This window comes from Falco peregrinus, chromosome 9, assembly GCF_023634155.1.
Source record: "Falco peregrinus isolate bFalPer1 chromosome 9, bFalPer1.pri, whole genome shotgun sequence".
In the NCBI taxonomy this organism is placed as follows: Eukaryota; Metazoa; Chordata; class Aves; order Falconiformes; family Falconidae; genus Falco; species Falco peregrinus.
In genome coordinates, this window is record NC_073729.1 from 22,926,943 (window position 1) to 22,942,415 (window position 15,473).

Consider the following 15,473-nt stretch of genomic DNA (forward strand, 5'->3'; position numbering starts at 1 on the left):
AGCGGGAAGCGGCCACCATCGAGGCGGAAGTGGGAGAGCGACGTCACTCCCACAATGCCCCGCACAATGGGGCCGCCGGGGCCTGGGCCGGAGCCGCGCCTGGCGGGGCCCGGGGGAACGGGGTGAGTGCGGGAGGCGGGGAGGCGGCACCGGAGGAAGGGGGGTGAGGGGCGGCGTCACGGCGGCCCCCTCCTCTTGGCGGGAGGGACCCCTCAGGGCTGCGCCATGGTAACGGGGGGGGGGTGGGGGGGGCGGCACGTGTGCTTCCCCTGGCACCGGCCCGGCCGCCTCCGCAGACCCTTTCCGGGGTGGGGGTGGGGCTCCCGTTTCCCTCCCGGTGCAAACGGCGGAGCTGTCGGAGTAGGGAAGGGCGAGTTGCCCCGGAGGGGTTTGCAACCCGATTGCAACCAGCACGGCCGCACACTGTCCTGGGGGCTTTGCAGACAGGCTGGGGCTGAGTGGGTGAAAAAAGCGGCTTTTATCATAAATAAATCATCTCGGAGCTGTGTTGGCGTTTGGGGCTTCCCCGCTGGTGCGACGAAGGGGTTTAGGCTGTTGGAATCGCGTCTGTTGTCATGCCAGGGAAGTGGAGGGTGAAAGGACTTCGGTCAGATGGGAAAACCATCCCCGAGGATGGGATGTGTGGTTAACCTCCTATGGGAAAGGTGCAGCGGGTTTTTCCTGGGCTTTAAAAGTAAATGCGAATTTTACGCAGAGTTTTCCAAAGTCTGTAAGTGATCAAGTGGAGGAAACTGATACTGAGGCTTGAGCAGCTTAACTAGAAAAATGAGCCTGTTTGGATGTAAAACCCTACATATCTAGAAATGGCCAGAGTCACTCAATGCAATAAAATAATGTTTTTTTTATAGGGGAAATCAGGGAATCATAATGACATGTGAGTTGGTGTTTGTGAGTGTCAAAAAACTATTAAAAAAAGGTCAATGCAAGATGTGTGAGGAGGTGGGAGAGTGATTTTTTACATCCAGGTGTTGTACTGGTAGGGCTGGTACTGTGCATCTAGGTCTGGTGTCCCCATTTCTTCCCTTATAATTAAGAAAATGATATTGGAAAACGGCAGAGGTTTCAGGAAAGTCACAATGTGATCTGAGGTCTGGAAGCAGACCTTGCAGTCAGGGGTTGGAGCTGGACTTGGTCAGAACACTTTAACGAAAAGTAGGGGGTGAATTTGTTATGCTGTGTGGGCGTTCTGAAAGGTGTGCTCTGAGAGATGTTGCTGCAGCAGTTTAAGGTGTTACGGTCACTGATCTTTGTGTAGGAGAGTCAGTAAAAAAATGAGTGAACCGGTGTCCTGTCCAGGCCTGGCACCACAGCTGGGATTGCTGCAGAAGCTGGGTTTGAGGCACGATACCAGGCTGAGGCTGAGTGCCAACCATGGATTCTAGCCTCTTCTTTCTGCCACGTAGCTGGTACCTTCTGTTTGCTCAAGTTGAAGCTTTAACAACTTAAAATAGCTTAACAGATCTGAGTGGGGGACTGATGTGGCTTGTGGAGGAAAGATGTAAAAAGAAGTTGCTTTTCAGCTGGGTAAATTCCTTCAGCTGCACCATCAAGCAGCTGTAAAACAGCCGGCCAGTGCAGAAGTGGGTGGTGAGGACTGAGGGACACAGGTGTCCTTGGGCCAACTTCTCTGTCCCTGGAGGAAAAAGAGTGACATTTCTGGAGCAGCTCCATAGTGAAGGTACAGTAGGACTCAGCAGGTAGAAGCCAAGGACAGCCAAATACAAATCAGATGCAAGAGATGCCTGTTAGGAAAGGGAAACGGCAACTCTACAATCCAGGGGCTAGTCAGGCAGCCTGCCAGGCCCCGTGTCCCTGCCTCCCACTGCTGCTGCATACCCGCTCTGGCCAGATCAGCACAGCTTTGCTGTTGGTATAGTCAGAGAAGTCATCCAGGCTCCTTGTTGTTTTTTTCCTGATTATTTTTAACCTGGGCAGTTCTCCAGTCTGGTTCCCAGCCTAGGTTACAAGTTTTTCCCACACAGCTGAGGAAAGGTGCTCCGTGTCGCAGGAGTGACTCCAAGGGCATAAACTGTGCAGAAATGCTGTATTGTTGAACCATACTTTGAGAAAGATTAAACAGTGGGAAAAACTGTCAAAGCAGGTGGCAAATTCTATCCCAGGGACTTTCTGTGAAGCCTGACAGCTTTTTTTGTAATACGTACCAAGTCAGACATACCTCGTTGTTTTCTGTGCAGTAACAAGGGGCTGGAATCTCCTACATAGCATACGATCCATCAGCTTATATGAGCTCTTCTAGCTTGAATTTGCGCAAACCTGATGACTGTCATAATGAAATATTTCATGTAAGTTGGTAGCCAGTGGGAACCCAGCTCCCAGGTGTATCATATTTTTTTCCAGCTCTGTGTTCACCTTGTCAACCTCTTAACCCCTGTAGAACTGAAGCAGAGGAGGATTCATCTGGTGATGGGAGTTTTCTGTAACCGACTTATCTGAGATTTCTGGGGCTGCAGAGGCTAACCACAGTTTTCCAGGACTAGTACAAAACTTTCTAAGATAACCAGGTTTCCCGGTGCTGGTACAAACACCATCATTTACAAGATGTTCCTTCAACAGGTGTAGGCGAAGTGTTTCCATACAGCAGGGACATTTCTCTGTGGTGGCTACGGAGCTATAGTGAACAGGGACCACACTGGAAACATTATTTGGGAAAATGTTACTAAGAAAACTAATGTATTTTTTTGAAATGTAAATATCTAGATCAGGCAGAGTTTTCTAGCCAAACACAAATTACGTTGTTAACCTTCCACAGCAACTGTGTTTCACTAGGAAAAGGTTGCAGGACTATGCAAGACCCTCATCTTGTTTGTTCTTCCTTATTCCACAGCTGTCAGTGTCCCAGGACATACATTTTGACTTAGACCCAAATAGGTAGAGTCCTTTTTCTTGCTAGATCCTTACAATTTTAAAGGAAAGCTGATGAAATTTCACCATAATGAGTTAGAGATTACCATGTCTTAGCTCATTTGTATTTGGATTCCTGCTCTGAAGGTGATTGTTTACATGCCTTACTATTAGAGACAGCAAAATTGAAAGTCTGTCTTCTTTCAGGTAGCTTTGAAACCAGCACAGATGGGTGAGCTTGTTCAGAGGGAAAGAAGCAACTACCTGGCAAAAGTGGCAGAGACTCCCAGAATGCGTGCACAGCTCTGAAGCAGGAGGTAGAGAACGCTTATTTTTTCCAGCACACATCTCGTACAGAGGTGAAATATTCAGAGTCTTAGACACCTACAAAGGAAGACTGCTTTGAACCACAGGACTCCTGCGCCCTGAGGGGTCAGAGCAGCCTGTCACACTGCACTGGGTTGTACCAAAGTGGCAGCTCAGCAGTTCCAGTCCTTTATTGTTTTGTTCTGCCCAAGTAGATTCAGCCTGCACAAAACCGAATTCTGCTCTTCATGGATGTTTCCAAGCCTCATAGTGACAAGTTTTCTCAGAGTCAACCTATTTCTCAGCGTTTTCCATCCCGAGGGAACTATTCAGGGTATTGTGAGTGATGGTGCAGTTACAGTTATTGTTATTTCAGCTATTCATAACGTTCAGTGGTGCACTTTCTTAATGGGGGTTGGTTAGTTCCCTCGTAGTTGCACATCCTGCCCACAACTGGCACTCATGTTGATGTGCCGGCAGGAAGTTCCTCCCTCTGAAGCAATCATGGAGCGAGAAAGAGCTTGAGGGTTTGATACTATTTTAAGAAGAGTTTCTCAGGCAGCTAAATTCAGTGAAAGAGATCTTTTCTGAGGTTTTTATTTCAGCTAACCAGTTTAGGTGTTGGTAGAACCATATAAAAATGCAGTACTTTACCAACAAGACAAGCACAACTGAAGAACAACCTGCTAAGAGAAAGTAATGTAGATTTTCATTAACATGACAGCTAGCAGAGCATGCAGGAGATATGTTTAGTTGAACAGGAAACAGTCTGAGCTTCCATTAGCAGTGGATGAGAGCGTAAAAAAAAAAATAAAATTGCTCATTAGTGTAGAAAACTTGCTAATCCAGAGAGGCAGAATCTGCCCCACAGTAGAAAAGTGAAAATACAATGACTAATCACACCCTGAAGCAGCATCTGTTGCCTTCCTGAAAAAGGTGTGATGTTGCCAATAATAGCAAGTTTTCCTCCCCACCCCTGTTGACCCATGTGTGGTCATTCAGATTGGTTTGCTAGGAGATGGTCTTCCTAGTGCACCAGGTTGGTAGCAAAGTGGATGAAAAAAAAAAAATACAAGAGAACCTTAGTTTCTCTGAGAAGCTCTAGAAGGCAATTCCATGTAAGCAAAGAGCAAAGGTGAGAATGGGGTATGAACATGCAAAAAGGGAGATGCAAAGCAATCCATAAAACACGAGGGGAAAAGGGTAAGGTATTTATAGCTACAAAGAGACACCTGTCTACAATATTTCAGGAGAAAACGCATGTAACAGGTAACACTGGCTCTTAATAGTTGCAAAAATGTAGTTCCAAAAAAGTTTAACATAATTTTATTCAGGTCAAAGGGGTTAATGGAGAAAAGGATGGAAGGTGTTCCAGAGGTGGGAGTTTCCCATGTCTGTGAACGCTTATTTTCACGTCTATAGTGCTTGTTGAATGCTCACATGTGTCACACCAACCGTTCTGTGATTTCAGATGAAGATGTTTTGCTATTAAATCAGTTTGGTCACAGAGGGTTCCAACAGAAAACTGCACTGGGACAACATCACAGCAAGACGCCTGCAGGCTTGAGTTCTGCTTGACATGACCATGTTCTACTAGACCTGCCATGACGGCATTTTTTCCCAGTGTTCCCAACTGGATTCAAGATGCAAAGCAGGAGGAGGAAGAGACAGGCTGGAAATTAGTCCCCAGACCAAGAGGTGAAGAGACCGAAAGTCAGGGAAAATGCCAATGTGAAATTTCCGAGACCTCCTTCTCTAATGTCGATAAGCTGAGAACTCACACGCTTTCTCATACTGAGCAGAGACCATACAACTGCCCTCAGCTGCACTGTGGCAAAGCCTTTGCTTCTAAGTACAAGCTATATAGGTAGGTAACTGCTGAGTGCCTCTACCTAACAGTGCTACCCTGACAGAAGAGAGGGGAAAATCCCTCCGTCGTGTTTTTTTGCTTGAATTTCTGAGAAAGTGGAGGAGGGGGAATGCCCTTGTTACCTTGCAAAGCGGTTGAGTCCCAGACATTACCATACTTGGTATCTCTTCAAGCACCTTCCAGAGAACCTCAGATAATACTTTATCCTGAGCTCAGCTCTTTCCTGTTTTACTAAGGAGGGAATCAAAGCAGAAAGTGAAGTTCACAGATTGAAAAACAAAATGAAAAGCAAGAATAGCATTCACATTTCGGAAGCCCTACCTCTGACTTTAATCACAGGACTCTGTCTGTGGTAGCTATTGTTCTTGCACAAAGGAATAGAATTCCCATTCATGTACCAAAATACAGCACAAAATAATTAAACTATGATCCCTAGGAACCTGAAATTAGATGAACTGCAGTCAGACAGTGTAAGATACTAAGGTGCAATCAGTCCACAGTGGCTGTCAGCAGACATTGCCACAGTCTGATGCCTCCTGATGAAATGAAGCTGTCTCACCAGCAGATAAGTGTTCTTTGTCATAAACTACCAGTTTTCATTGTCATTTCCTCCTCTGATAGCCTCAGCAGAGAGCAGGAGCTGAGTAGATGACTGAAATACACTTGTGTGGAGGTGATGCGTTCTAGGGAGGACAGGCACTGCTGAGACAGGCTCTGTAACTGTTGCTTGAAGTGTGCTTCTGTGCATGTCATTTAGTGGTGATAAAATGCCACATGGAGTTTTTGTGGTATAAAGTGTAGAGCACAAGGAAAATTTTGAAAAAGTAGTGTGTCTTCTCTTAGGGGTTGGATACTAGTCTAAACTTTCCTGCTTTTCTTCCAAAAGGCATATGGCCACACACTCTGCTCAGAAGCCTCATCAGTGCATGTACTGTGAGAAGATGTTTCACCGGAAAGATCACCTTCGCAACCACCTCCAGACTCACGATCCAAACAAGGAGGCCCTCCACTGTCCTGAGTGTGGCAAAAACTACAACACAAAACTCGGCTTCAGGCGACATCTGGCCATGCATGCAGCTGCCAGCGGTGATCTCAGCTGCAAGGTATGCCTCCAGACGTTTGAAAGTACCCAAGTCCTGCTGGAGCACCTCAAAGCTCATTCTAGGCGGGCTTCTGGTGGAGCAAAGGAGAAGAAGCATCCGTGTGATCACTGTGATAGGCGCTTCTACACCCGGAAGGATGTGCGGAGACACTTGGTAGTGCACACGGGGCGGAAGGACTTCTTGTGCCAGTACTGTGCTCAGAGGTTTGGGAGGAAAGATCATCTGACCAGGCATATGAAGAAAAGCCACTCCCAGGAACTGCTGAAGATTAAGACAGAGCCAGTTGACATGCTGGGTCTCCTAAGCTGCAGCTCATCTGTTGCAGTGAAAGAAGAGCTGAGTCCTGTCCTGTGTATGGCATCCAGAGACATGATAGGTGGTAAGAGCTTCCCTGGCATGTTACCTGTGGGCATGTACAGCACACATCTCCAATCCATGCCAAGCTCAGGGATGCCCCATTCTTTGGTTCCCAATTCTCTTCCAATGGGAATGAGCTATCCTCTGGAGTCTTCTTCTCCCATCTCCTCCCCGCCGCAACCTCCTCCAAAGTATCAGCTTGGATCTACCTCATATTTGCCTGAGAAACTACCCAAAGTAGAGGTGGACAGCTTTTTGTCAGACTTCCCTGGCAGCCTGTCTCTCTCATCTGGTGAGCCTCAGTCCTCTTCGCCTCAGCCACCCCCCCTGGATGAGGCTTTGCTTTCCAAGAGCCCTGCTAATCTTTCAGAGGCTCTCTGTGCTGCTAACATGGACTTCTCTCATCTTCTTGGCTTCCTCCCCCTAAATCTTCCTCCTTGCAATCCACCTGTATCGTCAGGGGGGTTGGTCATGGGCTACTCACAGGGGGAGACACAGCCACTGCTTACCACTTTGCAACATCAACCTCAAGAATCTCCTGGAGCCGGGGCCTCGCTGAACTTTGGGCCCCTTCATTCGTTGCCCCCTGTCTTCACCTCCAGCTTGAGCACAACTACGCTGCCGCGTTTCCACCAGGCATTCCAATAAGCTGAAAATAGCACTGGAGAACAGATCTTTCAGTCACCCTTTTGTGGAGAGCCTTAAAAACGCACAACTCTTACTTCCCTTTGGGGTGTGAAAGCTTTGCAAAGCTGTTTCAGACAGGAGGTTTCTGGTCTCTGGAGGGAGCACTTGTAGACTGGAACAGCAGATATCCCCGTGCAAGTCCCAGTCCTGTACAGCGAAAAGATTTCGTCTAATAGACTGGATATATTCTATCTAATTTTTAATCTGTGAATCAGGAGCCGCGCTTAGCACTGACCTTCCCTGAGATCCCAGAGCTGTGTTCCTCTTTGGGAAGGGACTGTCCCTGAGAAGGAGTTGAGACTCTTTCATCTTGGGCTAAACTTTTGAAGAGTCCAGCTTCCATTTCATGTTATCACACTGCAGTTCTGGCAAAACAGCCAACACCTCCACATGGAGAAGTCAGGATACCCACTCTGTTTGAAGCCAATGGGGAAGATGCTGTCCTTCCCCACTACCTCTCATCCCATCACCTAATAGCGCTTACTCCACCGAATACAGCTTACTCCACATCAGTGTTAAGCAACAAGACCGTTTACATAGTGAATTCAGAAACATCACCTCATTCTTCTTTGCGGAGCCGTTAGGTTAAAGTCATTATAGTGAACATTGTTTACACAACACAAATCTGTTTCCGCCATTATAAAAATAAGAGGCACCAGAATACACTGGGTTTATATCTGGTGTAGCTAGAACACTGTTTACACAATGAAGTCAGGTTGCACTGATTTCTCTTCACTTATCATGTTCTTCCCCCATGGGGAAATACACTGCTTTTTGGACCACTTCAGTCTCTGCCACTGTAGGCAGCAGCTTCCTGCATTTTCTCTCTGGCTATCCACGCGTCAAGGGGATGGAGCAGCTCTCACAGCTTAGCTTGTTTTTGTGGTGTATGGATAGAACCCTTTTAAATATCTCCCACAGGCAAACAGATTGTGCATCTGTTCTGGAAACCAAAGCATGTGAAAAAGCTAGGTGAGGAGCTCGGGGCCAGCAGCACCGAGTACTGTCATACCAGGTGTGGATGAGGACAGGCCACAGGCCCCAGGCCCCTGCTTCATAGTTTCCTTTGAGATGAGGAACAGAGTATGAGTTTCTAGGTATTTTTTTTTACCACAACAGTTCAGTAAAGTCAGTACCTTTTTTGGCTTATCCATGAAGCAGTCTCAAGAGGTACATTTTTACCTCAGTCCTAGGGTGATAACGTCCAGGAATCAGGAGGAAAAATTGGTCCCAGCTTCACGTACACTCTTTTCAGTGTGTTTGAAGCATTTTCCCCAACACTAATAGTTCTAACAAACACTGAGGATTTGGGCCTGCAGTCACCCTTTCACTTAGGATTGGATTCCACCAGTCTTTTTGTTCACTCCTTCTCAGGCCTTGCCTCCCAAAGTTAAAGTCCTGCTTCCCTTGCTGCCTGCCCCATCTGTTAAATTCTTCCGGGGACTGCCTACCTACTGCAGGCAGAAGGGTTACACTGGGAAGTGGCAGCCAGCTGCTGATGTCACTTGGCATCTGTATTGTCTCCTGCTCTCATTTTCCTGGGCGCTTGTACTTCAGATAATAACACACGGAGGTCAATCGCACTATACGTTGGTGCATGTTTATGAATGCAGTCACGCAAATCTTCATACCTCAGCATGGAGGAACCATTGTAGGCCAATATAAACCAGGAAATTTGTCAATACTGTTCTCCATAAGTCTAGAAAATGCAAAAATCTACCTCTACTCTGTTATCTCAGCTCCATCAGTGAAGCCAGATGCTGTCCCCCCCTCATCTCCCCAGAGCACATTCATTTCAGTTGATGCATATTGCTTTCTGCTGAGCCATTGATCCTACAGTGTGACATTAGCTGTGCCTCGTTTGTTCATAGGCTTGTCCCCCTTCTGTTTTACTCAAGAATTTTGTTTTTAATTTAGCTTAGTAATTCTTCCCAGAATGACTGTTTAGTGATCCATTGATTCTCCAAAACATAGATCGGTTGTTTTAGGTTAGCCAGCAATGCTGCAAATAATACTTTTGTATCAAAATGTAATATAAGATTTATTTACCTCAGCAATATCCTGTGGCAATGATCTCCCCAAGTTAAATGCAGTACTTCCTTCTCTCCACTGTAAAATGTTGCCTTTCGAAGTTCAACGAGTGCCTTCTTCTTCTCTAACACAGAAAAGGTAAATAGGGCGTTTCAGCTAGTCTTCTGTTTACCATCACTGAATACCTCAGGCCTGTCTTCTATTGCTTTTCTCTTTGCAAATTAAGAGAGTTTCACACTGTTATCAATTATATGCAAGCCTTATCCCTGTTTTCGGTTGAGAGGATTTGTTTTGTTTTAGAAATAAATGGTCAGAACTGATTGCTGACTGCAAGTGAGGATTGTCAGGTTTATGCAACGCCATCATACACCTTCTTCCATTTCAGAGCATTCGGCTTTCTTGCTTTTTGCCTGCATTGTACTCTGAACAGATGTCATCACTGGAATTCCTTTAGCAGTGGTAGCTAAACTTAGAGCCAGGCATCTTTTTCCTACCAGTAGGCTGTCAAAGAATAAATGGAATTCATTTTGCTATTATTTGCATGTGTGATTTGCTTTCCACACCTGTTCTAACAAGCAGAATTGCAAGAACATTTGTCAATGAAAGGGAAGTCTAAACCAGCAAAGGGAGCGCATTTAGCACGCTGGAGCTAATACTAGGTATTTGCACGGGAAAACAAGTTCAAAGTTCCCGTTACACAACAGAGTTTATAATCTGCAAGTATTTTGTCAGCCTATCTAAAACTAACGAGGCTACTTCTGTTGGAAATACTAAGTGTGCAATTCACAAAACAATTCATTTCCTGAAACTAGTCAGTGAACAACTTTTACCTGTTCATAAGGAAAAACTTTGAGCATCTATGCTACACCATTTGGGAATCAAAGTTCATTGGGACGTATGTGCTGAGCTGTTACAAAAATCAGCGGAAGCCAGCTTAGACAAGCTCCTGCTAATGTGACTATAGGTAAAACACGATGGTAAACTTGCCTCCCTGGGGTGTTGATTGCTGCAGCACAGCCTGGAAAACTTCTCTTGTGTCTGTGCAGGACTTACGTGCGTGAAGGAACGGCAGCCATTATGCTAGTTATGTGAGATGTTAAAAAAAAAATTCATCCCAGAAAGGGTTTGGTTTGGGTTTTTTTTGTGGTTTTTTGGTTTTGTTTTAAATCAAGGTTTAGGAATGTTTAAGTCAACATGCTACTGTCTCTTCAGAGATCATTGTTAATCTAGGGAATAGGAAACTATGGGGAAGGGTGGTGAATGTGGGACAGAGACTCATAGCAGCAGTGTCTGTGAACACAGGACCAAGCGTTACAGTTACGTGTTGTTTCAAGGACCACAAATTAGGGGCTCCAGGTACAGGGTACTGCTGCCAGCCAGCCAGGACAAATACAAATTTAACCATCTCGAGAGGCACAAAATACTTTTGACGGAAGAGAGGAGCTTTTAAAGCAGCATTTTCAGAGGCTTAACGAGTACAGGAGACAGCAAGTGAGGCTGAACTTTACAGCGAGATAAGGTAGCAGAGAAGTACTGAGACGGGATACTAAGCACCAGCTGTACAAAAGCAGGACAGCTCAGGGGGCTGAACCTGTCAGAGCTGATGAAACTCAACTGTAACAAACGTTATGTCAGTAGAAGTCTCACATCTTACCCTACAAACAGTGTGCAAAGCAGCCAGTAAAGATGTGCAGCATTTTAAGTGCTAAACGAAGGGCTTCGTCACATGGCAGAGCCCTGTGAACCACCCTGTTACGGTCTCTATTCCAGGCACATCTGTATCAGAAAGGCGGCATCGGACTGAGCCCAAGAGGAGCAACTACATCAAATAATTGGTCGGGAGGGTTAAGTTAAGAGGTATTTTAAAGTGTGGCTGACGTGGAGGGCATTCAAGACCAACAGAAACAGTGCAGACAGCTAAGATATAAAATCATAGAGCTCAAGTCTGTGGAAGGACAAGACATGAACATGCCAGCCACTATCAATCAGACCCCAGACACAAAGAGGCAAGGACATAATGTCCCGCTGGAAACAAGAATGATTCCAGCTTGCTCATTAGAAAATACGCAGGAGAAGCCATTTCTGTGGCAGCAGAGGGTTAACTCACCTAGCCAGTCCTTCCCAGGCTCAGATTTCTAGAGCTGTGTGAAAGTCTGAAGATCTTTTTCCCCATGGGATTACAGCTCGCACAAAATCCATTTGTATGAAGGAACAACATGTTAACTTGCATTTGCTTCCACTGAGTTTCACTTGACAGAATATCCACGTACAGCGTTTTTACAGACCCTGTTCAGCTGTCTCACAATAGTGCCTGCTCTTTAGCCTTAGTGTTGAAAAATGTTGTCACTTCAATGGGAATCCCTTTTTTCCCTCCAGTAGATTGATGATTTCAGTACTTTTGTTGGGAGCTCAGCTCTTTGTTCTTTAATTCCTTCCTTGCTGACAGGTGAATAGCAGCTGCTTGGAAGATCTCCTGCAGTTCACTGAAAAATCCCCGTTTCCTTTCTCTACCATTGCATCACCTTTGCTATCTGGAAAGAATAACCCCACAGAGGCATTTTCTACTGCCTGCAATTACAATTTTTACAAAGAAATCTTCAAAGATGCTCTCCTCATCACCCTACCTTCTTGCTTATCCTCTCTAATCCTGGTTAGTCAGGCTCACTGAATTCTCCCTTGGGTGCCTATTTTTAGTTAATTGCCTGCGCAAGCCCTGTAGATATCCTGCCACCAAAGAGCAAAGTGGATGAATGGCTCGGACAGAAGCACTTCATTAAAACTTTATGGGTTTCCATCTAAAGATGGAATTTTCCTCTTTTTTGTAACTTACTTTTGTGTTTTTCCCGGTTCTCAGAGATGGGAATTGCCATCGGAAGCTCTGAATACGGTCCTGCCTGACACCTGCCTAGCAGAAGGTGGTTTGGTTCAGCATGGTTTGCTGGACCAGGACTTGGGGAAACCACGACTGTTTTCACTCGTGTCACCGACCCCGCCACCTCTCGCCCTTTCTGTGCGCGTTTCCCTCTAAGGGGCCACAGCAATACCGAGCCTCCCTTGTAACGCAGCTGAAAGCTGACTGGGAAACATGCTGTTACCACTGACAACTTTCTCACAGGACCACTGTTTCCCTTTCCTCCTACCACCGTGTCTCCAATGTCAGCAGACTCCTCTCAGGTTCTGCTGTCCCTGCCATACACTCGCATCGGGCTCACCTCCATACTATTCCCACCACCCCACAGTGTACTCGCTTCATTCTGGTGAATAACCAGGATCCTTTAGGAATCTTTCCACATGTTTCAGCCACTCTGTAGCTCCAGGTGAGGAGTTTTCTCCCGAGCATGCAGAACCATCTCGACACAGTTTCACAGACTACTTGCCACTAAATGCTTTAGGCTGCCACAGAAACGGGTCAAGCAGAAATGGAACTGGCAATCAGAAATGATACCCAGAAAACATCACATTCTGCTTCTCACTAATCTATGCCACGAGGTTAGCTTAGCTTTCCTATCAAAAGTACATTTTATTTCTTAGGTGCACAGGTTGGCTTGCAGGAGAAGACTGAAGCATCTTCCTCACTGTGCGTTCGTAGTTTAAGCTAGGTCTGCAGCCATCCTTTCCACCAGTGCCTAAATAATACCAGCACACATAAGGAACATATGTGACACAGGGGGAGCTCATCTATATCGAGAGATCACAGCAACAAGGAAAGTTAAAGGCATTGCAGAAGATAAAGAGTAGGGACTTTGGAAACTGGGTGTTTTTTATTACTATTAAATAGGTCAGGTCTTCATTTTCAGTTAGCGAAAACTCCTCAACATTAAAGTGTTTTGTTAAAAACCAACCATCCCTCATTTTAACAGCTATCTTCACCTTCGTTCTATTTCACATACTGTGTCTTTCTTTGAAACTACTATGCAAGTAGACAACCAGCTGTAATGCAGAATGTACTGAGACGATGAGGGACAGCTTTGTGTGAAGCCTGCAGGACAGGAACAGCTATGGCATCCATCACTCAGCACATGGGTCCTGGCTGGTTTAGCCAGGTGAACAGATCACTTACCTGTCCCGGCAGCCCATCTTCCTCTGCCGTTCCGTGTCTTACGCTTGAAGGTAACACACAAGCCTTGCTTATGGAACTCACCAGCACGCCCTGCTCGAAGGTGCAGCTGGAAATGGTACCCAAGCCTGCATACTTGAGGAGAGAGCTAGCATCAGCAGCGGGCAGATTCTGTAACTTCTGCTAGAAGCCTGGCTTGAGTTTATGACTTCTCCTTGCCCTACTGAGTGCCTCAGCCTTGACTGCTTTGTGGTTTTTTTCTCTCCGCTCTAGTGACCCCTAGTATCTAGGAACTACTTTTAGAAAGGTTGTTTTGTAATATTTGTACCAGTATTTTCCTTAAAGGAGGATATTGAATAAAAAAACCTGCAGATGTCTGCCTTCAAGGTGGTCTGACAACCGGGTGGTTGCAAGAGGGATGGCAGAAGCAACCCGTGGAAGCCACAGAGACGCCCCGGGAGCAATCAAGCTCTGAAACTGCTGCTGGAGGAAAAGCTACTGAGTGGCCTTCGCAGCCATGAGTGCGCCGAGAGCCCTGTCCCAGGCAGGGCTGCCCTGCCGCAAGCTCTGCCACGCGTCGGAGGCTGCAGCCAACCGGAGGGCAGCATTTGATCCAGAGCCGGCAAACATCCCGGTGTAGGGGAAAGAAAGGTTTGGGCTTTCTCAGCCCTGGGAAGCTGATGGGAGAGATGTGGTGTGTCTCTCACCGAGGCTGCAATTCACGCTCTCTTCTCGTGTGGGATCTCACCAGGCCAGTGCCTGACCTCCCTTCCTGCAGCTACAGCTGCCGGAGCCAGAAGCTTCTCATTGTTCAAGCTCAACTGGTTTTCTAAAAAACAAACTTTCTAGCACTTTTACACACAGTGAATAACCTCTTTTATGGAGTATTTTGGGAGGCATAAACAAGGTTTTTAAATTGTAAAAATGCTAAGTGCCATTAGGAAACGTACGGTTTATCACTGAAATTAGTTCTTTCATTGTCCTGCAAAATGAAGTTCAAATTGAAAGCATTTTTTATAATGAAGTTGTTTATTAAAAGCATTTGAATTATCTGCCCCAGGTGTCTTCTTAGAGGCCTTTTGGTTGCTTTGTTAAGTAAAGACAGAGTCATAAGGCAAGTCAAAGACCCAGTTCCCTACAGCAATCCACGCAGACTTTTAAGTTTCATTCAAGCAAAGAATTAGACCAAGAAAAGGACATGGCCCGCTGCTGGGCGCGTAGTGACACCCAATGCCATTACCCTCTGTGTCCAACATTATTCTTGACAAAGTTCTGGTCACTTGGTTTCAGTAAAATTACTAGCCTGCATGGATGGGGATGGCCCACTCCCCCCTTCCAAGCAACCCCCACACGTTCTGCACCCTATGACGGTGCTTTCACAAGGCAACAGACCAGAGCCAAGCCCTACAGCCCCAGCTGCGGCTGCAGTAGCGTGCTGCAGAGATGAAAAAGGACGAACAGCACCCTGCCTTCTCGGGAATTTCTTTTCAGAACACAGTTTAAAAGCTGACAACCATTTTCAGGTTCACATGCTTTTCTAGGTATGAGCTAGGTTTCATTCTTCATGCAGCCACCGGTAACGCGTGCTCTCGGCCGTGCTTTCCCCCGCGCCGAGGGCTCCGGCGGGACACGACACGGCAGCACCGCTTCCACGTCTGTCTACAAATGAAAAGTTCAAAAAATTGTCCTGTTGGTGGAGCTGGAGCCTTCCTTTCCCTTTTGTAAGGGCAGTGCTATTGCAAAGATTTACCCGTTCCGAGTAAGTTATTTGCCTGCTCTGGTCTCGGCAGCTGATCAGGGTCGCAGCCACCCAGCAGCCCTGACCACCAGCGGCCCTGCAACGCATTCCAGCCCCGGCTGCCACATCCATTGCTCTGCTCAGCACAAGAAAAGCTATTTCACTGCCCCTCCCTCAGGACACTTGCTGCTTTCCCACCATGGACACCTGCCAGCAGAAAGGCATCACACTGACGATGAAGGTCCAGCTTCTGCAGAACCAACACCCCCCAAAATACTCCACAGGGGAAGGAAATGGCAGCTCGCTTCTCAGCTGTACTCTCACCCGTTGCTCAAAAACACCACGTATTTGCCTGACCCTGCCAGCCCGTCAGCCATCCAAACAGTCCTCGGTACTGTGCAAGTCAAATAACATTGCGTACACAAGAGATGAGTTGCTGAA

The 15,473-nt window shown here is 46.5% G+C and overlaps 2 protein-coding genes across 5 annotated transcripts in view; both read left to right on the top strand.

The window, feature by feature from the left end:
• BCL2L1 (BCL2 like 1) overlaps positions 1-15,473 on the top strand; it is a 198,433-nt gene that overhangs the window by 44,474 nt on the left and 138,486 nt on the right. The gene's annotated exons all lie outside the window — the stretch shown is intronic.
• Positions 13-14,346, top strand: PLAGL2 (PLAG1 like zinc finger 2). Of its 4 annotated transcripts, none has more exons than XM_055814293.1 (4): positions 13-122; positions 3,091-3,200; positions 4,661-5,056; positions 5,946-14,346. In XM_055814293.1, the coding sequence occupies exons 3-4, from the start codon at positions 4,794-4,796 to the stop codon at positions 7,165-7,167; spliced, it is 1,485 nt and encodes a 494-aa protein (XP_055670268.1). In that variant the 5' UTR covers positions 13-122; positions 3,091-3,200; positions 4,661-4,793; the 3' UTR covers positions 7,168-14,346. The 4 variants fall into 4 exon arrangements, with proteins under 4 accessions (XP_055670268.1, XP_055670271.1, XP_055670270.1 ...); XM_055814296.1 differs by having other exon boundaries at positions 4,661-4,887; XM_055814294.1 differs by having other exon boundaries at positions 43-122; positions 3,095-3,200.

Excerpts from the sequence above, each read along its gene's own strand:
- PLAGL2 (XM_055814293.1), top strand. The coding sequence starts at position 4,794 with ATGACGGCATTTTTTCCCAGTGTTCCCAACTGGATTCAAGATGCAAAG. Across the intron at positions 5,057-5,945 it reads TCTAAGTACAAGCTATATAG|GCATATGGCCACACACTCTG; the intron begins GTAGGTAACTGC and ends TTCTTCCAAAAG.